The 23,848-nt window shown below is 41.9% G+C and overlaps 1 protein-coding gene across 1 annotated transcript in view; it reads left to right on the top strand.

Annotated features, from left to right (window-relative positions):
• aebp2 (AE binding protein 2) overlaps window positions 1-23,848 on the top strand; it is a 46,912-nt gene that overhangs the window by 19,755 nt on the left and 3,309 nt on the right. The window contains exons 2-7 of the mRNA XM_050036083.1: window positions 4,443-4,674; window positions 9,631-9,738; window positions 9,920-10,106; window positions 13,849-13,973; window positions 14,070-14,137; window positions 23,450-23,563. Of these exons, the coding sequence (XP_049892040.1) occupies window positions 4,443-4,674; window positions 9,631-9,738; window positions 9,920-10,106; window positions 13,849-13,973; window positions 14,070-14,137; window positions 23,450-23,563 (834 nt within the window). The remainder of the gene's footprint in view (window positions 1-4,442; window positions 4,675-9,630; window positions 9,739-9,919; window positions 10,107-13,848; window positions 13,974-14,069; window positions 14,138-23,449; window positions 23,564-23,848) is intronic.

The raw sequence follows: 23,848 nt of genomic DNA, 5'->3' as shown, positions 1-23,848 counted from the left end.
GTAAAACCGCTTTGTGCTGGCTGTCCCATTGTTTGTCTATGGAGAGGGCAGCAATGCCTGACAAAGCAGCACCGCTACCCTTGGCGTCGCACACCACTCTGATTTTCCGCCCGAGCGCTACGCTCAGAGTTGAAATTATTTGAACTACAGGGAGAACGGAGCAGGCTTCCCCGGAGATCCACCCGGTCCATCTCCTCCACACTTTGACTTATTTCCACGCTGCCGACAGTGGGACTTATATTCATTGTGCCGACAGTGGCTTGGAAAACCGCCCCTAACCGTGTCACACGGGGAAGAGGGAAGGCGGCTGGAGTTCCTCCAACATTTGCGGTTAGAGTATCATATTTTTTTATTGACAAAAATATAAGCTGCTTCGGCTGATTTTTTTATGTGCACATGTGCCCCTAAATATTTTTTACAGTTCGCACACACCTATTTTTAGTCGCAAATGCGAGTGAAACGCTCGTACTGTCGAGCCCTGCATTGTAATATTGTGATTGTGCCACTAATTGATACTGCCTTCACTCATGTTTTACTGTCCAGGGGCTGTGCTGCATTAAAAAAAGAAAAATTTTGTGTGTGCGTGTGTGTGTGTGTGTGTGTGTTACCATACGTTTCAATATACGTGCGGAGCTATCGACTGAACGTGTCACACATGCATGCATTGACGCCTGTGCAGCAAAACAACGCCGTACGTGTTATGTAGTTTCCCCATAAACGATCACACATGCACTCGCACGTGTAAGCGTGATGACTGCTGCACACCGCATAATCACATGACGCGGAGTGACTACGCGTAACATTTATGCGTTTTTTGCGAAGGCATGCATAAACACACACATGAAGATAATAGAACATTTTTGTCATGCATGCACACGCACACGTACTATGATGTGCGCACACTACATCACGTGTAACAAGAAGATGCGTACTGTACTTACAGCGTGTGCACGTCCATCTGTCACTGTTGGAGAAATGTTAAGTGTCCACACGCGCGTTCGCACTTGTTGATTCTACGCAACCAGAAGTTTATCTGTCACACACCAGTCCACATGCATGAACGCCTCACGTAGTTTTCTTTTTCTCACAGATAAGAAACAATAAATTGTGAAGACAGTAAAGTCTCCACTAAAATAGCATTTTCTTGTGTGTGATTTATCCTGGCTTCATATGAGCAAAGGAAATCTCCGCTCGTCGCTAGGCTAATGTATACCAGCTCAATGGCGTAGTGGTAGAGTGTCCGCCATGAGACTGGGAGGTTGTGGGTTTGATTCCCGGACGGGTCATACCAAAGACTATAAAAATGGGACCCTTTGCCTCCCTGCTTGGCAGGGGTTGGAATCCTCCACCACCGACTAGTGTTTTGGAAGTGTAACTGCAGAGTGACACAGACACACCACCGCAGAAGTAAAAAAAAAATTTTTCCCACGACTAATCGATTAGTAGAAGATTATGTGTGACTTTAGTCGACCAAGATTTTCTTTGGTTGACTACAGCTCTAGAAAAAAGACTGAATGGGCTTTCCTGCAAATTTGCACAATTCCTTGTCTCCCCAGTTGCTCATCTTTACAGTGTCTGTCAGGTTTGCGTTTCCCTCTTGCTGCTAGCTGCTCGCTAATTCCTGCTATCAGCCGTTTCCTGTTTATTCACCGCCAGTGGCTGTTTAAACTAAAAGGGTTCCGCCAATATGACTACCCTACAAGGTGGAAAATTGGGCACCGTGTGTGTGTGTGTGCGTGTTGTTTAGAGGTGTTGGTCCATAGGGGGCCCCCACAGAGAGCCAGTATGGATAGTGATAAGAGCAGATGGTCAGCTGGTAGCACAATGCAAGCTACAAAATTTGCTCACATGACACAGTCTGAGCCAATAAAGACTTTTGTGTATTTTTGTTGCCGATAACTCAGTTCAAAAGAGTTTTTAGACGGATGTTTTCTCTAATAGTTTTTTTTCTCTGCAGTTCATTCTGAAAATCAGCTTGAAACCTGCCTGAGAAGACAATTCAGCAGTAATGACACTGTGATACCCAGAACTTTCCATAAGCGCTGGCTGCTGGATACTGGCTGCTAGCGTTGGGAGTAGGGATGCTCGATAATATCAGCACGGCATCGATATCGGCCAATATATATCAGAATTGGCCAAAGTGCTGAATGAATATTACATACATTGCAAAGTATTGTATTTCATGTCTCCATCTGCTGGTGGGCCATCGTGAGTATGCATGCATAATATGATTATTCCACTACAGAAGAGACTTGTTAATCACTATTAGATGGTGAAAATAGTGGATATATCTGTCACTATCGGTTATTGGTCAAATGAGTTGTTACATATCGGCATATTGAATATGGGCAAAAAAATCCAATATTGTTCATCCCTGGTTGGGAGATATGTTAAAATTATTCAACCAGCTATCGTTAGCACTACCTGACAGGCAGACTGCTTGTTTGACATGGTGATGTGGAAAAAAGATCTAATTTCACAATGTTTTTGACCAAATACTTCAAAATTGTTATGACAATATTGTAGGGTTGACCATAGTATTTACACAATGAGATTTTTCATAAATAATCATCAGTAATGTGGATAAATCTCAGTAGGTAAAGGCAAGCAATAGAACAGCAAGAACAGTCTGGTTAGTTGAGAAGATGACATCACTTTACTGTAATGCAGCCTTAAAAACCAGGAAAAGACAACATTTGCATATTACGACATCCAGAATCTTAGACAATGGCCACTTAGTTTCACTTCATGACATTGATATAATATTGATATATTGCTAAATACAAGGCACAGTAGAGCTATGACTCTCTGTCAGGCTGGCGACAATACTGAAGAGAGACCTGGGATTGTTCTTATTTTGCTAAGAATGCTGAGTAATAGTTTGCTCTGGCATTGCAGAGGGCCTTACTATTCATTTTAAGACTGTCTGACTAAAAAGGAATCTTTCAGGTGGTTTAAATGCCAGTTACTTTCAGATGTTGTTGTATGTATGTATGTATGTATGTTGCAATATTTGTTACTAACATTGTATACTAAAATGAGAACGATGATGTTCTACGACAGTGGTTCTGACCTGGCCCAGCCAGGGGGTCCTGATTTCTCCTTAGTCATCACTTTAAGGTCCACACAGTTTAACATATTCAGCATCATACTTGCGTCTGGCCATGTCTTCGAGCCAGTTTGCTGTCTCTGTCAAGTAGCTGTCTGTTAGTCACTCAATCTACAGCAGGAAACTGCACTTCCTCTGTGCTGGAAATTCACTTTACTTAAAAGATAATGTGTTTTTTATAAACTTGACATGTTCATGAGCCACTAGCGGTCCATTCGCATTGGTCCTGCGACCCACTTTTGGACCGCAACCCACCAGTTTGGAACCACTGTTCTAAGAAATACAGAGTTCTATATGCATATGAAGTAATGAAGAGTTAAGTTTTACTTTCAGCTCCAAAAAAAACAACAACATTCCATTAAGACTAGTCAACTAGTCTAAAAAGAGGAAAACACTCAGAAAAGTCAAAATTTTAGCACGATTTGTTGTTAAGTATTTGAAACATTGTCCCAAAAAATAGTGTGTGATTAAGAGGCCTTTGAATCTTCAACAGCCATGTCGGATTTTAAATGCCGCTGAAGAACGAGACACTTTGCGCCGTGCGGTATGAATATGAACATCAACATCCAGGCTTGAAGCTTTTACCTTCAAGAAAGTTAAGTGGAAGCCTATCTTGCGAGGTCATTGTCGTAATGAGCTGTGTTATCTTCTCAGACTGGGTGGGTTCACAGCGTCTCCAGGTCAACGATGTCAATTTGGTCTGAGTGTGGCTAGCACAGCTAGCAGCAGCAGCCGTCGTTCTATGCCCGTTAACATCCAAATGCTCGAGTTGAATGTGGTTGCGCGTTGCTCCAATTGAGTAATTATATGCCAGTTTATTTCTGACACAGCCTACATTGTTTTCCTTGTCTAGATCAAAGTACTGCCAAACTGCACTGGTTTTGCGAGAGGACATCTCTCCAGTTTCCCACCATACTGTGTTAAAACTCCAGTCTACTCACGCATTACTGCGGGGAGGGGGACTGCTGTGTGACGGCTCTGTTGCACCCACTAGTGGCGGGCGGCTGCATGACAGTTCAGCAGCCTTGTACATAAATGAAACACTTGTTGATTTTACCAACTCATATTTCTAGTGAGGGAGCGGAAGTTTAATGTTTAGACGGCTAATCGCGCGCATCCCTAATATGTAGCGGTTAATGTTGATATTGTGGTGAGCTGCCACAAATAAAAGAATGTGTGGGAAACACTGCTGTATAATATACTGAATTTTTAAAAAAAAATGTATTATTCATCAGTGACGGCTCCTGTTTGTATTTTGATTTCATTCTATCAGGACCCTTTGTAGTATTGTCCTTTTAATGTATTCTTTTTGTCATGTGTGTGTATTCTCTAGCATTGGTAGCACCCTGATGGACATGGAGAGCACAGCGTCCAGCGGTCGCTCTACCCCAGCCATGCTCAACGGTCTGGGTGGAGGCACGGTGGCGGGGAGTGGTTCGGCACCTCTGGGGGGCAAGTCTCTGAGCTACACATGCTGCTGGGATCACTGCCAGCTGCTGTTTCCTAGCAGCCCTGACCTGGCCGAACACATCAGAGCCACACATGTGGATGGACAGAGAGGAGGGGTGTGTGTCTCACTGTCATGTTACTGTATGTGTGTAGCTCCCAAGGGTGTGTTCACATAGTTAGTTGTGTTCAGAAAACACTTTATACATGTAAAGACATGTAAAGACAACTTGAATAAACAATAGGCTGCTTTTGTAAAAGTGTCTGTCCCCACTGAAACACCTGACCAATCAGAAAATGGTTTAATCTCTTCTAAATTGTTTTACAAGCTCAGACAACAGGAGTTTTGGACGTTTTTTTTCCCCAATTCTCCCCTCCTGACAATTGTAGGAGAAATCTCGTCTAGGATCTTGGTCCGTACAGAAGTTAGCCCAGATTATCTGGTAATGTGAGAGATTTACAGATCCATCTGAAACCTCCTGAACTACTCAGACTCGAGGTCGCCCTGACAATTGTCAACATATTTGATATTTAGGAGTTAAAATCTAGATGATTACAATAATGATAACATCAGCTGGAGTGGCTAACAGTGTTGCCAAGCAACAGGAAATATTCTAGCCCTCAGCCAGCATACTAATGTTAACAGATATAAAAACTGTTAAAATCTCACCAGTTCTCACTGAAGAATAGACAACCCATGTTAAACATTTCTCCTCCAGACTCGTTAAGCTTCTGCTTGGGTTTTTCTCACTGCAAAGCACTGTTAACATCACAGCAAGCTGTCACACCACATTAGTCTCTGTTTTGTTTACATCCCCATGAGATTACGTGAGGTAGTGGGTTGCTCCCTCTGGCACTGTAATCTTAAAATCAGTCCCACCAGGATTTCGCGATGTTGTGACTGCAACAACTAACATCTAAAAATATAGCTGCAAGCGGCAATTACGGGGTTCAAGCCAGCATGGACATTTAAAAATTGAAAACTTGGTAGAATCAAGACCTCTGACAGTTTAAGACGCCTGCATTAGATTACCAACAGGTTTTATGACAATCAGACAGATGGAGACATGGTTTAATGGCTTAGTTAAAAAAGTCCACCAAGTTTGGTGATGTTTGAATCAATGAAGGTTTCCTCATTCATTATAACCAAATTTTGCTAAAGGCCGTCGCACATGTTTGTAACTTGTGGGGCCCCCTATTGAACGAATTTCAAATAATTTAATACGTGTGGTTGATAATTATTATTCAACATACCCTGCAAGTTTTGTAATGATTGGACAATCAATTTCTGATTTTTAGTCTGATTTGTGTTATTGCATGCCCATTTTTTGTATTTGTGTTGCCCCCTTGTGGTCAATTTGAATGAATCTTTCAGGATATGTTCTTGGTACCTCTTCCGACATTGTTTGCAAGGTTTGTGATGATTGGCCCAAACGTTGTGGAGTCATTTGCTGACAACACTGTAAAGTTCATTGGTCAGTATCTTCGAAAAGCAATGAGATATCACTAACAGTTAAAACGTTGGTGATAAAATTCTGAAAGAAATCTGACATCACTCTACTGATTTCGGGTGTATTGTCAAATATTTTGGTGACAATTGGTTTAAAATGAGCTGAAATGCAAAATGTTGTGCATACAGTACTAATTACAACAAGATAATGAATATCACTGTGAGCTTACCGTTAAACCAATCTGAGCACCATTTGAAACATGTGACATCAAGTATCCAAAGAATGTTTGAGGCAGTGGTGGTTGCTTTTAGATGAAGACTTTTATAGATGTTAAATAGTTTAACATATTCTTAAAAAAGTTTTGTCACAATTCAGTGGATGTTCTTTAAAAAATCTCAGCTGTGTAGGACACACTGGTGATTTATTCTGATTTTTTGATGTATGGACTGTGAAATGTTTTGAAATGAAGATTTACTTTAATAAGCCACGCTCCCTTTAAGCAATCATTTCAAATTTTGTGCATCAACCCTGTACAAATATTCCTGGCTGATGATGAGATATCAAATTTTTGCATGTGAAGCGGCCCCTGTTGGTTGATTTGAAACCAATCAAACTTTCAGGATATCATTCAGTTACTCATGTCGACATTTCCTACAAGTTTTGTGACAATTGGCTCAACAGTTAAGGAGGAAAATCCATTTATGTTGCTGAGCCTTGCCCCCTGTAAAGTTCATTGATCAGTATCAAAATGCAATGACATATCAAAAAGTCTTTCATAACTTTAAAAAGCTTCATCCGATGATGATGCACAGAATTTTTGATACAAATCAGACCGACGCCCTAGGAGGAGATGTCAAAAAGGATTTTTTTTTTAATTTATTTTTTTATTCAATATGGTGGACAATCTAATGGGTGGACCTTTAGGGTTCTTAAGGCTTTCGTATAACCCATTCACCTGACCATGCATGTCGAGTTTGAAGTCAATCTGACATAAGGTGTGAGGGTGGTGGCCTTTCAAAATCAAATTTTCCTTGACCTTAATTATAGCACCCCCATCTGGCCAGTTGGCATTATATATCTTGAGCAGCATTTGCACACAACTTCCAGTCATTGGTGAAAATTTTGTGTCTCTACGATCTACCATCTCACAGGAATTTGGGAAAACATTTCTGAATAATAATAATAATAGTAATAATAAAAATAATAAAGCAGGACAAAAACAAAAGAGTTTCAGCCCTTCGGACTTGAACCCCTAAATATTGCAACAGACATCGCAGTTTTTGAGAAAAGCTGCTGTGAAATCAGGCATTTCAGGCTGCAGCAATCACAAAACCAGTCCGCGAAATCCTGGAGGAACTTAATACTATTCTGTAGTGTGTGCACCATTATTTTTAAATGTTGTAGTTTGTGCATGTTAGATCTTAGAGAGAACAGCTGTGAAGTTTCACCTCGTGTGTCATGCAACTCGGTTTCAAATCAGTTAGGATTTTAAAACTCCTGTAGTCTGAGCCCAGCTTTAGTCAGCAATCAACAATCCACAAAACCAGTGTGAAAATGAAGGTAATCTGAAATGACTGCATGAGAGCTTATGGAGCACATGGTGTTTCTGGACCCTTGTTGGCTAGGGATAGGGCTGCCCCCTTATAGTCTACCAAATGTTAGTCGACCAGAAAGGTCATTAGTTGGCAAAATGTCATTGGTTGCTTAGTTGCAGAAAAAAACAACAAACAAACATGACACTCTGTTAGCTCCATCTTGTCAAAAACTTATATGACTGGACTGTGTGGGAATTTCATTTGAAAGGACAGACACAGGAAGAGGCCACGCACAACAGTCAGACAGGAGTTACATTACAAACCAAATGCAGCCGATGGATATCAGTCCGTTGTAACGTAAATATTCAGTCTGTGATAAATTTGGAAAAGTTGATAATTTCAGTGCAGGGCTACCTAGAGCTTTACATCTGTCCCATGGAAGATAGGTCTACACACTTGTAAAAGCGTCTGGAAGACGAGTAGCACCGAGCACCCAACCTTGCGTTTTCCAGGTGGTTAAAGATGTGGCATTAGTAGGGCCCTAATTTACAGGGCTGGTACTTGCAGTTTTTCACAGGCTGGTTAATAATATGTCCGGCATGAAATCCAAAGTGTGGGATCATTTTGAAAAGGTGAAGAATGAACCCAAGGTGAGAAGTAAACTCTGCAGGCAAACATTTGCCTATCATTCGTCGACTACAAACATGATGTCATCATCTGAAACATATAAGTAACTACATGCCCATTAGGCACTTGGCACAATCATTACTGCTTTGCCGACAACGCAATTAACAGGTGGCTCGCTCAGTGTGTGATGTGCACTTGTAGATAAAATATAGGCCTATATTAATTAAGATTCAGTAGTACGGTTTGTATTTCTCTGTAATGTAGCACAGTGTTAACAATGTCACTAATTCTACCCTTTCTCAGACCTTGAACTCAAACCATTGTGTTGCCCCGCCCAAAATATATAATTGATAATTACGTTAATATCAAACATGCGGGCGACTAGTTGACTAACGGCCATAAATGATGACTATTGGTCGACTAGGAAAGTTCTTAGTCGGGGGCAGCCCTAGAGCTGGCCGATGCTACATTATGATTGGCCAGCATTTGAGGGGTGGGACATAGTAAAGGGTCAATTGACCCCTTTCTGTCATGTAACTGTTTGTTTTATACGTATATGTATTTTGACACTGCCTTTTCCTGAAAGAGAAAAGGCTTTAAAGGGATAGTGCACCCAAAAATGAAAATTCACCCATTATCTACTCGCCCATATGCCGATGGAGGCTCAGGTGAAGTTTTAGAGTCCTCACAACACTTGCGGAGATCCAAGGGGAGAGGGGGTAGCAGCACAACTCCACCTAATGGAGGCTTACTGCGCCCCAGATTCAAACGTTCAAAAACACATAATTGAAACCACAAAATATCTCCATACTGCTCGTTCATAGTGATCCAAGTGCGTTCAAGTGTGCACGCTTGCACGAGAGCGTGAGGCATGGACACCGCTTTCATGTGTGTTCACGTGCTTTTGCTGGTCTCACACACAAGCCCGCACACGTGAACGCGGTGCACAGAGAGGCAGTTAGAGCTGCAGGCTACAATGAGGCTAAAAACAGAGTTCAAATTACATTTTTCCAAACAACGTTTTATGTCGGGGCTTCAGGACACTTGGATCACTACGGACGAGCAGTATGGAGATATTTTGTGGTTTCAGTTATGTGTTTTTGGACTTTTGAATCTGGGGCGCAGTAAGCCTCCATTAGGTGGAGTTGTGTTGCTACCCCCTCTCCCCTTGGATCTCCGCAAGTGTTGTGAGGACCCTAAAACTTCACCTGAGCCTCCATTGGCGTATGGGTGAGTAGATAATGGGAGAATTTTCATTTTTGGGTGCACTATCCCTTTAAGGGTGAACTCATTGTATTCTTCAGAAATTTCCCTGCGGGACTAGTCTGAAAATATTTTGTATCCTCGAGAAGTCCAAGACCAGCTATAGGAAAAAGGGGGTCATCTTTTATTCAGGTCATTACAGTAATCTCACCACCACTATTGCTCCGTCTTTGTGCTGACTTGTGTATGTGTCACACAGGTGTTTGTGTGTCTGTGGAAGGGCTGCAAGGTGTACAACACGCCATCCACCAGTCAGAGCTGGCTGCAGAGACACATGCTGACCCACAGTGGAGACAAGCCATTCAAGGTACCAACACACACCTCAAATCAAACTATTCATGTCCATTTCACCTCTTTTACACCACACAGTCAGTCACGAATGATAAAAACATACAAATGCCTGCTCCCCTGTAACACTGTGAGCCCAAACTCACTCTGCCACCACCATCTCACTTCACTGATGTTGTCAATCATCTGTCTTCCTGCAGTGTGTGGTGGGAGGCTGCAACGCCACGTTTGCCTCTCAGGGAGGGCTAGCCCGTCACGTCCCCACTCACTTCAGCTCGCAGAGTTCATCCAAAGTGTCCAGTCAGGGCAAAATGAAGGAGGAGTCTCCGTCCAAGGCCGGCCTCAACAAGAGGAGGAAACTCAAGAACAAACACAGACGCTCCCTCCGTATGTTCAACACACACACATACGCTCTAAAATAATAATCATAACAGCTAGAGCATTATTTCTTTTTTTCAATTGAAAGAAGAAAAAAAAACATACGGAGTGTAAAGAATAATTAGTTTATGTCTCTGCATTTAAAATCTTGTGGACCAGTATGTTTTGTGTTTTTATGCCTCTGCTCTGGTGATAGCTGTAGCCAGAAGTATAATGTTTTCATGTTGTCCATCCATATGTCCGTCCGTCCCATTCTTGTGAACACAAGGGAATTTCTTCAAATTTGGCACAAAGCTTCCCTTGGACTCAATGATGAACTGATTAGATTTTAAGTGATCAAAGGCAGGGCGTTGCAACCAGACAGGCAAACTAGGATATTGCCTAGGGCCCCGAGCTGGAAGGGGGCCCCCAGAGACGGCTGACATTGGTCCATATCAATGACAATATGATGGAACCCCTATAGACACTGCAACAACGACAACACGTTGGAATCCCCCCTAATGGGGCCCCCTACTAGCTGCTGCTTGCGAGTGGCTAGAGGGGGCCTCCCAGAGACTGCTGACATTTGGTCCGTAATCAATGACAGAACTTGAAACCCCCTTAGACACTGCAACGACGACACATTGGGAGACCTCCCTAATGGGGCCCCCTACTAGCTGACTTGCTGCTAGGGTGACCAGATGTCCCGCATTGTGTGGGACTGCACAGCATTTCTGTCTCTTTTCACGCGTCACGCAAATTGAGACCATGTCCCGCATGATTGGTTGCCACCCGCGCTAGCATTGTTGGAGTACTGTAGTACTACGGTACCTCACGGTACCACTACTGTGGGATAAGTTCAAAGTCCAATCTCAAGAGGGTGAGTGTCCATGCGCCGTCCAATAACGGCGCGCGCTGGCCACCTGGCACTCAATATCAATATAACAAATCATTCAGGAGCATGCTGTGCGAGTACAGGCGAATCCTGCTGGATGCTGTATTCTTGTCAAATACGGCGCATGATAAGGGCTTACCAGCGACGGAGAAACCCGGCTCCAGGTCCAATAATTTCCTCTTTGTTGATTTTGTGACTGCCCAGTAGTACCTGATCAGCCAAGCCGTGGCGGCACACAGGTATGTCAAGGTCATGTCATGTCCAAGGTGCCTCTTGCCTAGGGCCCACAGAGTGTCTTGAAACAGCCCTGGTCAAAGGTCAAGGTCAGTGTGACTTTGTCTTATTGCTGTGTACAAGATATCTCAAGAATGCCTTGAGGGAATTTATTTAGATTTAGCATACATGTTAACCTGGACTCAAAACTGAACTGATTGGATTTCGGTGGTAAAAGGTCAAGGTCAGTGTGACCATGTCTCTATCTTATTTTCATGAACACAATATCTCAAGAACACTATAAGTGAATTCCTGCAATTTTAACACAAATGTCCACTTCGACTAAAGAATTAACTGATTCGAATTTTGTGGTCAAAGGTCAAGGTCAGTATGACCTCACAAAATATATTTTTGACCATAACTCTAGAACTCATAGGCTTGTTATGACAAAAATGTCTAATAGGATAAAATAATGAGATGAAGACATCTTTATCCAAAAGGTCAAAGGTCAACTTCACTGTGATATTATAATGACATTGTATTTTTTCTTTTGCTCAACCTAATGGGTAGTAGCATGTGTAGCACCATTAGCTGTCTGACTGGGGTGTGGACTTTATAACAGATAAGTGTGCCTGTGTCTCAGTAGGATAGCTGATGTTAAAGAAGGCCTGAGAGCTGAAACATTATCTAAATGAAGGGACTTGAAACTGTGCCGATTGTATGGATCAGGGGTCGGCAATTAATTTTCCAAAGGGGCCACATGAGAGAGGGCCGAACCAGTAGGTTGGACTTAATTCTGCTCAATACTTATTTTATCGCTCTATAAAAAGCAGTAAATTATATGGTTCTGAGCTGCTACCAGTAAGAATACACGTTACAGTAAGACCATAACAATGTGGAGTAGGTCAAATATAGCAGTAAAAAAATGCAAAAACTTCAGTCATTATATCACTATTAAATTTTATTTTTAACATACAGAAAATGTATGTTTTGCGGTATGTTAAGGACCAGAAATTAACTTTATAGAAAAAGCAAGTGCTTTTGATGTTTTTCAGTTCTCCTTTCTGATTCAGTGAGAAAATACCAGTCTGTCTTGTGCTTGAACAAGTGCACTGCACTCTGGTTGAATGTCTGAGGTGGATATGCGAAGGACAGCTGACAGGTGATCATCATTGAGAGAGGATCTGTATCTGGATTTGTTGAGCTTTATCACTGAGAATTAAAGAGACTTAAAGTGTTCTGCCAGCAGTGTATCAGACTGCAGATCAATGGGTTTGAGCTGAACATCGCTGGGTGTGTTATCCACACTGCAGGTAAAGGGAGACAAGATCAGGTGCATTTCATTCTCAACTGTTTCGAAGTCTTGAAATCGCCTTGAAAACTCACCATGCAGTGCTCCTAACATGGATGAGTGCCTGAGGAGGTGATCAGCTGATGGTGTGGCTTCCCTTAGTGTTAAATGGGTGAGAATGTTGTCCTCCATCTGCCTTGAAAGAAACTGCAACTTTCTCATGGAAGCCTTTGATAAGCTGTACATTTTATGTACAAAAAGAGCCTTGTGTTGCAGTTTGGTATTTAGTTCATTCATTAGTGCAGTCACATCAACAGCAAATCTAAAATCTGCTATCCAGTCTGCATCTGAGAGCTCTGGGATATCATCCACTTTTTTCACACAGAACTCTTGAATATCTGCTCTCAGTCACAGCTTGTCCAAGCATGCATTTACCTTTGTGAACAAATAGCTCCTGGTTGTCGTCCCTTTCATTGACCGCAGTGCTGCCAGCTCCTCCGTCATCTAAAGGGCCTTTGTTATCCCAAGTACGAGGCGAGTAACTGGCTGTGTTGCCGACATCGCAGCTCTCATCCAAAGCCATGGAGAAAAGGCAAAATTGTTGTAAGCTGTCATTTTTTAGGGCTAACGGCTAACTCAGCGTCTCTTGTTGTACACATCACTGTGAAGGTGCGTAAGCACCCACGCACATACGTAAAATAAAAGCAGTGCATTTGGATTGCGTGCATGCTCTGCACTTGTTTAGCCTTTGATTTCTAATTTCTGATCGACCTCACTGGGGCCAGACACGTACTGCCAAAGGGCCAGATGTGGCCAGGGGGCCATAAAATGCCCAGGTCTGGAATAGATGTTATGTGCTTCTAGGTTGAAGATGTGTTTAAAGCAGTCATGCCTAGAATATGTAACTTCTTCGCAGTATCATACCATCCTTATTTGAAGCATTGTCTGTGTCATGGCTAGAGCTTTGTGTTCTCTCTTGTTCCTCTGGTAGTCCATCACAAGTTCATTGTTTTTGCTTATGTTATACTTGAGGTGATTGTCGTGGCATCATGGGACAAAGCTCTGTATCAGTCCTTTGTCCTCCTCTGTAAAAACAGTCTCTAAGTGAAGGCAGCATTCTTCTCACTGGAAATTGTTCTCTGGAACCATACATGTCATTCGCCATTCAGTGGGCAAGGCACTCCATGAGTATACTTTTCTGATCACAAGAAAATGGATTTTCTTTAATTAAAATCAATATACATAGGTTATGAAATAATGATGTAAAAAACACAATTTACTTCAACACATTCAGACACCACTTAACTGAAAGACAAAATGGTCATCAGCTCCCTCATCTGCATTCACTCATGAAAATATTTGTTTATTTCCAGCCCGACCTCATGACTTCTTTGACGCTCAGACCATGGACGCCATCCGCCATCGAGCCATTTGCCTCAACCTGGCAACACACATCGAGAGCCTGGGCAACGGACACAGTGTGGTCTTTCACAGCACGGTGCGTATACACACACACACACACACACACACACACACACTAGCCATAATATGTCATTGTCTTATTCTCCTGTCTGTGTGTTTTCTGTATGTTCAGGTAATAGCAAGGAGGAGAGAGGACTCTGGGAAAGTGAAGGTCTTGTTGCACTGGACACCTGAAGATATGCAAGTCTTACTCTTCTATCTTGTAGTGCTCTTTTTTTCTCATCCTCCTACTGTCTACCATTACGTTTACATGACAATAGAGAAAATTGATTTATTATACTAAAACTGGACTTTTAAAATATATGTAAACATGTTAGTCTGACTGAAATCATACTAAATTCAATTTCTCAAAATTAGTCAAACACAACTAGATAATGTGATTGGGAGTTGAATTACTCCTTCATGTATACAATCAATAGAACCCAAACTGGCAGAGGCGCTCTGTGCATGCTTCCCAGTTTCTGCCCAGGGCTTTGGCCTGGATGTCGAATAGCGTTAGTGCTTGTATACTAGGGTTGGGTACCGTTCATAATTGAACCGATACGGTACCGGTACCGGTATCTGGAATTTGGTACCTTATTTCGGTACTTTTTAACCCTATGGGCCCTAGGCCTTTTTGGGGTATATTTACTGCCTTTACTTTTAAGCTCATATCACAGTCATTATAAAGGCTACATACACATGCTATATCTTGTTTTTTTCAGGACAATCTGGGCTAACCAGATTTGCCATCATTTCATGTTCTTCTATATGCCTGTATTTTAAAAATATTGGGGAGACATTTTGGGCATTGGTGGGGGGGCACGTGTCCCCCTCAATGTATATGGTGACTACGGCCCTGTCAGCATGCATTAGGCTGCAGTTGTCTGGGTGCGCAAAGGTGAAGTGGCTGGTCTTGTCATACAAAGTTTGATGGAGTGTCAACTGGACAATATGGAGATATTTGCATCTTGAAAGCCGGACTACAAGTGTGGATAGACAGGGAGAAACACATGCAAGCCTAAGAAGTGGTAAGATACGATATTCCTCACTATATGAAGTGACTGATAACAAGATCTGTATAATGGATTGTAAAGAAATTCGTCAAGTTTTTATTTTTTAGACAATTGATCTGTATTTAGATCGTGATGGGATGACAACACAATGATGTGTGTGGTCCTGCGTTTTCATGTGATATGCATGGCATTTCTGTGCGAGCCTGCGTTCGCGAGTAATCCATCCAAGAGTAATGTGTGTGCAAAGCTGTATGAAAGCTCTGTTATACATCATTTTATTGTAATTTTTCGCTGTGAAAACATTGGTTTACCGACAAGTGTTTCCTTGTCGGAAAGCTACAATTCTGCTTTTTCCGCTGATATGCGTGGCTTCTCGCTATGACGTACGGTCGCGGAGAAAATCCACAGAGAAGAACGGGTGTGAATTTGGACGCACTATGCGTCGTTCGGGCCCATAGTCTAAACTTCTCAGTTTCAACATTTTATTGAGAACATTTAGGAACAGTGCTGCACGTTAACTTTTGTCTGCACATTGTTTTTGTCGCCATTGTTGCTGAGTCTGAGGTGCGAGTCATGCGCTCTCGCTCCGCCTCCACCTCAGGTACCGAAATTTGGCACCGTTTCATTTTAAGTGAATCGGTACTCGGTAGTGACGACGTGAATCGGTACCAATTACAAAAAGTACCGAGTTTCGGTACCCAACCCTATTGTATACTGGGACAGGGACAGTGGTCCAATTAAATGGCCTAGTTGAGCTGTAACCATAGCGCCACTTAACTGTTCATGTAAATGTATCATCATTCTCTCCATTGTCTTCATTTTCTCCTCTGCTCTGCTCCCATCACCCTCTTATGGCAGTAAAACAAAATAAAACATCATGTCACATTGGATTAGATCAAATTATCAGTTAATAAATCAATTCCAGCAGATGGGATCTTAGATCCATATTAACATAATCTTTTAAAGCCTTGAAGGCAGAGTGCTGTACAACTGCTTCCTGAATGTACTAAGTTCTTCGACGTATACTCTGTAGGATTGTTGATTTCGGTTTGTAAACATGCTCGCCAGCTAAAGTGAAAGTAAAAGCCAACCCCAGATTTACTATTGTTTTTTGGCGTTCAGTCAATCAATTTTATCTATAAAGCCCAATATCACAAATCACAATTTGCCTCACAGGGCTTTAAGCCCAATATCACAAATCACAATTTGCCTCACAGGGCTTTACCGCATACGACATCCCTCTGTCCTTTGGACCCTCACAGCAGATAAGGAAAAACTCCCCCAAAAAACCCTTTAACGGGGAAAAAAGTGGTAGAAACCTGAGGAAGAGCAACTGAGGAGGGTTCCCTTTTCCAGGACTGACACATGTAATAGATGTCGTACAGAACAGATCAACAGGATAAATTAACAGTAATCCATATGACACAGTGATACAGAAAGAGAGACAGAGACAGAGAGAGATGCAGGACAGATGGTAATGACAGTAGCTTACAACAACATTAATTAGAGTAATAATATAATTCCAATTACGGCTATTATGGTACAATATGTTGAAAGTATATATTAATATCTGATAGTATACATATGTGACAATAATCATATGTGTATAATAACAGTAGAAGTATGACTAATGATAACAGCAGCAGGAGGCATCTGGCAGGACCACGGCAGCAGCACAACCACACATCACACTATCCGACTCCGCGGAGGTCCGCGCGGACTAAAAGCGGACGTCCGCAAGCCCTGTGCGCGCAAAGCTCAGATTTTACGACCGCGCAGACTCCACTCCGCACACCAGTGTCACTCAAAAGACTGCTCGGCATGTATTTTTCACATCGTCATGACAGAAACGTGCAAGAATTGGGGGTAATGTAGTGTTTCACAGACATTTTTACAGGAAACTACAACGCGGAAGTGCGCTCGACTATGGAAGCCGGAATGACTGCGGACATTCCTCGCAGAGTCCGCTCCACTTATAGTGCGCCCGAGTCTGTGAGCACCTTAAATTAAAACCCTTGCCGCACACTGCAGCACAATCAAACAGATGTGCAACTCAGAGCATAAGAAGTGTCTCTGACACCAGACTCAGAGCGGCTCTGAGTGCGCTCATTGGGTTAGTGTTGCGTTTAAGGCCTCCCCCCAAAAAATGGAAAAAAAAGCGCAGAAGCTTCGATTTTTTTTTTTTTTCCCCACAATCGAATCCCATGCCATCGAACGAAGCTTCGAAGCTTCAAATTTTTTGGGTCAGCCCTACTGATAGCTGAAGATCTCTGGCTCCTGATCTACTTTTGGTGACTTTAGGGACCACGAGTAACCCTGCATTCTCAGAGCGCAGTGTTCTTGTGGGATAATAGGGCACTATGAGCTCTCTAAGATTATGACGAGGCTAGATATGACATTAGCCTGGTTTTCTTGCCACTGTGTCTCTTGGATGCCTGCTGCTGACGGTCTGGCAGCTGGTCACTACGAATACGAGCTGGAGGGTGACACAGGAGTGGACTTTCACTCCTGTTCCATCCCACTCCCACAAAAAAATAAATAAAGACTCCTGACCTGTCCCAATGTCATGACAGACGGACACCGACACAAACACTTAAAGGAATCATGGTGTTCATGTGTTTCTTTCAATGACAGCAGTCAATATAACAACTGAATAATTATTTGAACTAAACATCGGAACATTTCTTCTTCAACATTTTCACCACCCTGAGAGTTTAAAAAACGCTGATATTTTTGTCTGCTTTTCAGGTGGCTGAAGTGACGTGTGTGTGTGTGTGTGTGTGTGTGTGTGTGTGTGTGTGTGTGTGTGTGTGCGCGCGCGCGTGTGTGCGTATGAGGGGTCAAACGTTTCACCTAACCACACTACAACACGTCACTTGTGCCTACTTAGGACACATCAGATCTAATCAAACCGCGTGAGCGCATGCCTACATTTTACATAGGGTTACTATGGAGACACGAGTGTTACACACACGCCCACTACATGACGTCTTATCAGTACGCGTGCACAGCACGTTACAAACGCTACACATACACTACACCTGCGTGTCTATGCACGCACGTCCGATTAGCAGAGTTAGCATAGTGATTCTACGTGTCACACGTCCGTAACACGACGCGTTGTTGCTTCAAGAGTTGACACTTTTGACCCCTGTGATACATGACGTGTCTACGCACACACGTCTGATTAGCAGAGTTAGCATAGCGATGCTACGTGTCACACGTCCGTAACATGACGCGTTGTTGCTTCAACAGCTGACACTTTTGACCCCTCTGATTACATGACGTGTCTACGCACGCACGTCTAATAACCACACGTCTAGGCGTGTGCAGGCATTGCACGCGCATTGCATGTGTAACAAGTACACGGTGAATGCACGCGCAGTGCACGCGCAGCAAGTACACGGTGATGGTTGCACACGCAATTTACACGTATCAAGTACGCAGTGAATGCAGTGTGTGTGTGTTTGCTGATACATTTGACCCCTCATAGCGTGCGTGCGTGCGTGCGTCGGGGCAGAACTCCGCCTTGCGCCTTGTAGAGACAGAAATGACATGCCGTCATGTAAATAAGATAAATAACATAAGGCTATTTAGTTTGTTTAATAAAAGGAAAAGGTATAGACCTGTTCTATAGGAAAGGTAACCGTAAATGACTTCTGTTGTGATCTGGCTCTATATATAAAATTAAATTAAATTAACTTGACCTTCAAGGGAGTTGGGGGTGCCTTTGGGAGGGCAGGGCGCCCCCCTAATATAATGGTAGGGGAAACACTGAACATGTATTAATATAATATTTAGGGACAAGTTAAAATGAACATTAAGAATGGTGTTTGCCCCATTATGTCTTGAAGAGTTGTAATACCTTTAAGTTTTATTAGTAAATGGTTTCCCTTTAGAGAGAAGATGACAGTTATTCCAGAATGGAGATGATTTGCTCCAAACAATTTTAAATTTCAGGATTCTGCTGCTCTTAAAACTTGTAGCATATGCGTTAAAATTGGACCATAATATAAAGCACATTTTTTGATAGATATCCATGTAAGGAGAAAATCCTTTAACCTTATTGGTGTTATTGACTCTATATTTTTCCATGATGAAATTTTATCCTCTTCCATCCAATAGCTGAGACTTCTATTCTATATAATGTTTTTGAATGTTGCAGTACTTAGCCTTCAATTTCATTTCCTCATAATATGCTCATATGCATCAAACACCAAGGCAGTTCACTTAGTGTGTTAATGATTAGGTTTTTGGAGTATACTGTTTATGGGTTTGAGCATGTAAACACCATATTCCATTAATAAGAAACCTGAATATGTTAGCTGGAGTACTCTCAAAGAAACAGGGATGTATATGAGAAAAATTAATAACCTGATTTCTTTGTGCTCATGTAAACACTGTATCCCGAATATGATCATAACTGGGATAGGCCTCATAAACAGGTTATTCATCCTCATATAATCCCATTAATTATAAGTGAAAACCTACTTGGTAATAAAGCTTATTCTAATTGACTGCTACAGCCATGAGGCAGATAACAGCACTTAGTCCGTTAGCTCGCTGCTAACACATAATACGAATTACCATCGATACACTAACAAATTTGCATTGTGATCATGTAATCTTAACAAACTATCCATTTTACTTTACTTGCTTAACATAAAATGATGTGTGCATGTACTTAGAGGTATATACTGTATTTTATATGCTCTTTGGAAACAAACTACCAGCTGCTGCCTTCACATTGTTAAAGTCAGTATTGTTACTATGATTCCTGTCCCAACTGCTCCCCTTGACTTTTTTCCCTGTCCCATCCCAGTCACATGATGAATATTGAAATTCACTTCCATCCCGTCGGAATCCAACATGAATTCTGTGACCCACAGCCTCTAGTACAAGCCCATAAACATCCAGAACACAATATCCAGTCAGAGGGCAGAGTCTGTGTAGAGTATGTGCGAGAATGAGACACCCCTACACACTGAGACTGGGTCATAAATATGACTTAAACACACATATATATATATATATATATGTGTGTGTGTGTATATATATATATATATGTAGGCTTTTCACTAATAAATCTTCTCACGCTGTACCAGAATGTAATGGATATTGATGTCTGTACTCCTGGTAGACATTTACCAGTTGTTCAATAGGGATGTCCTGATCCGATATTCGGATCGGTATCGGCCGCCGATATTAGCAAAAAACGTGCATCGGCATCGGATCGGACTGCATGGAAAAATGCAGATCCAAGAAGTCCAATCCAGTTTTTCACATAATCCGATCCAGGTTTTCCGGCCAGCCCAGAGTCAAGCAGTCTATTCCAGTGATCCGCTCCAGCTCTTACCATCAATCCACCAGGCAAGCATGCAGATGGCAGACACACACGGAGGGTAGGAAGAGTAGAGGTCAATTTAGTTAACTGACTATTTGTTTTCTGCTCTGTTTTTTGAGAGTGATATTTTTATTTGGTTTACACTCTTACTGTTTAAGTAAAGAGCACTGATGGCATTGTTTTGGGCACAATTAGTGAAACTGGAGCCATGGATGGACTATTGCTTGTTTAAACAGGCTGGCACTGACACTACTAAAATAACTGAAAAGGAAAGGCTGCATTGTTTGTCAAATGTCAACAATGTCTTGTGGTGTTCATCTATTTTTTATTTATTAGGGGGCCAAAGCACAAGTGTGTGGAGTCTTGCTGCTATTTTAATTTCAATGTTAGACATTTTAAAGATTTCTTGTGTTGATTTATTTTCTATTTATTAAGGGGCCAAAGCAGCCAAAGCAAACCAGCTATATTTTTTATTTAAAGTTAATGTTCAAGTTTAAAGTTTGTTTATTTAACCCTGTTAACATTAATGTTCAAGTTTAAAGTTTGTTTATTTAACCCTGTTAACAATAAACGGGTCAGTTTCTTATACCAACTGTTGTGGATCATTCTAACTAACCCGATTAAGTAGTTGTTCTTGTTAGAGTAATATTGCTTGATCAAACCTTTTCTAACATGACTGACAACAAAATAAGTGAATATGTATAATACGCGCTTGGATCGGATCGGTATCAGCCAAAACTCAAGGCTGTAATATCGGTATCGGATCGGAAGTGAAAAAGCTGGATCGGGACATCCCTGTCTAATAGGATAAATAATGAATTGATGACACTTTATATTTGGAAGGTCAAAGGTCAACTTCACTATGACATCATAATGTTTTGCATTAAACACTTTTCCAAGCATTATTCAATGCTATATCTCAGGAACAGAAGGAGAGACATTTGGCCAGATACTGAACTGGTGAATTTAATCTTGGGTGTCCACCTTGAAACTGTGCTGATTGTATAGATCTTCTGTGCTGTCTAGGGGAAGGTGTGTATGAAGCATCAATGTTTTCACAGACATGGATGTAAACTTCAAGAGAAACTTGACTGCCGTGCAGAGGCGTACAACCATGGGGCAGTAATTCTAGTTCTCTAAATGAGCTGTCTGAATACAGACATTGGAGGAGTTTTGCATCATATGCCTTTTCAAGCATGTTTGAGATGTTGCAAAATGATTTTGGGGCACTGCGCGTTTTGGCTTTCACAAAGTTTACTAGACTCTTCTCTGGTTCCAGTAAGCTGCTGCTTTTAAAGGGTTAAAGGTATGCTTTGCAGGATTTTCCTAAAAAATAGTGTATCATACAGAAGTAATCTCTGTTCCTCTGACCCACTCTCAGGGTGTGGTGGTGGATTTATCTGCAGAGATTCTGCTCTCTGTTTGGGCACAGTGCTCAGGTGAGGTCAGGGCTTTATTTTCTTTTTAAAGATTATTTTTATTGGCTTTTTTTGCCTTATAGACAGGACAGAAGGTGAAATGGGGAGACAGAGAGAGAGTGGGGACTGACATGCAACAAAGGGCCGCGAGCCATATTCGAACCCGCAATGCCTCTGTACATGGGGCGCCAGCACTATCCACTACACTACCGACGCACCAAGTCAGGGCTTTATAAAAAAGTGGGGACCAGGCGTCAGATAGTAGGTGTTTCTCAATGTCAAGGAAAGATCCTCAAATGGCCGAATTTGAAGGATGCTACGTCCCCCCGCAGAAGGACTGTTCAAATGTCAAGGATCCTTCCGAGTTTCCGGATGGACTGAGTCCTTCTTTCAGAGAAATTCGAAGGATGCATGTGTGCATCCTCAACGGGTATAAAATCCCAGCAATACTTTGCACAGTACATGATTTGCTGGAGGGCAGGGCATCTTCAGTGAACCCTGCGCCAGTGGAGATTTAGATTATGTCATTTATTTGGATTAATGTCTCCACGAGTTTTTATCATCCAAGCATGAAAAAGATATTGACAGAAACGTCATAATTTACACTTTCTAATGTGTCCACTGCCACATAATGAGATTTTTTGAAATAACATGATTTAGATACCCCCCAACTGTTCACATGAGAACGACTTGATAACTGCTCTCATTCTGTCTGTTTCAATAGGTGTATTTTTGGGGGGAATCGCGGTGAGAACGGCCACAGTAAAGACATTAGAATATCCTGCAGGTCAAAGCATCACTCTTTTGTTTGGAGGTGAATTTATTTCAGAGGATTACCCGGCAGTATAATGTACAGTACAGTTGTTTCAGAGCAGCGCAGCTCATCAGATCAGATCTGTTCATATTACTGTAGCAGAGTGTGTGGTGGATCACTTTGAAATGACAGTGATTCTGTGTGTCAGTCTGTGTTCATACTGTTAATGATCATTTAGAACTTTTTCAGCTGTATCTTTACTCCATTACTCCACCTACTCTTAAATATGATCCAGAAATTTATTCTCCCTAAAAGTCTTATGATTCTGACAATACTGGTACATTTGGTTAAAATTGTACAACAACATTACCGAGTGCCAAAATGATCACAGTGACTGAAACCTCTTCCGTCTGCTGAGGGTTAATGATGATCATGTGGGGACACTTGTTAGCCTGTTCCAATGTGTGTTCACTGAATGCTTGGGAGGACTCTTGTCTTGCCTCTGCAGGATCCTTCCTTGGAAGGACCCATCCTCTCAAGGAAGGATCCTTGACCCAGTAAGCAGCAGGCATCCAAGAGGATGCTATGAAAATCACAGACAGAACACTGTAAAAACGCCAATATAGCGAGGCAAAAGGCCAAGCAGGACAAAGCCGGGGTTGGCTTTCACTTTAACTGGCGGTACTGGATACAAACAGTAGCTGACAATTTGTGAATAGTATACCCTTCATGGGATTGGCTTTTATTAGATTGCACCACAACTCAAGATCAACCCTATTTTCAGAGCTTGCATAGGGTGCTACCTAAGCAAGATCAGGCACTGGTAAAAAAATGCAGCTTTTTACTGCTCACACTTAAAAATAAACATTAGTATGTCACATGTGAGAGGAAATTAAGACATTTCATACTTTCATCCACAGTGCAGATGTGAGGTCAGAGCCAGTAAGTATAAATATGTTTGTATTCTTCTCTGTGTGTCAGACTGCCAGATGTGTGGGTGAATGAGAGTGACAGACTGCAGCAGAAGACCAAGGTGGTTCATCTGTCTAAGCTACCCACAGACACAGCTGTACTCCTGGACCCCAACATCTACAGGTCTGTACCTTTGTGTGTGCATATGTATATATAGACTGTCAAACAATTCGTTTTTTTTTTTGTTTGTTTGTTTTTTAAACGTTCAATAGTTAAAGGGAAATTACGGTTTATTTCAACCCGTCTCCTATCGTCCTAAATTTAGCCTAGATACAGCCGTAGCGTCAGACCTGTTAAAACGTAATTGAACAGGCATCCATTCAAGTGCAAAGTTAGTCCACTAAACAAGCTTTTTTTCCACAAAGACCGCCTCATATCGTTAGGATAAATGTCAGAGAACATATAGAA

Source organism: Epinephelus moara, chromosome 23 (assembly GCF_006386435.1).
Source record: "Epinephelus moara isolate mb chromosome 23, YSFRI_EMoa_1.0, whole genome shotgun sequence".
NCBI lineage: Eukaryota > Metazoa > Chordata > Actinopteri > Perciformes > Serranidae > Epinephelus > Epinephelus moara.
The sequence above is the reverse complement of the archived record's forward strand: the minus strand, read 5'-3'. Positions and strand labels throughout refer to the sequence as shown.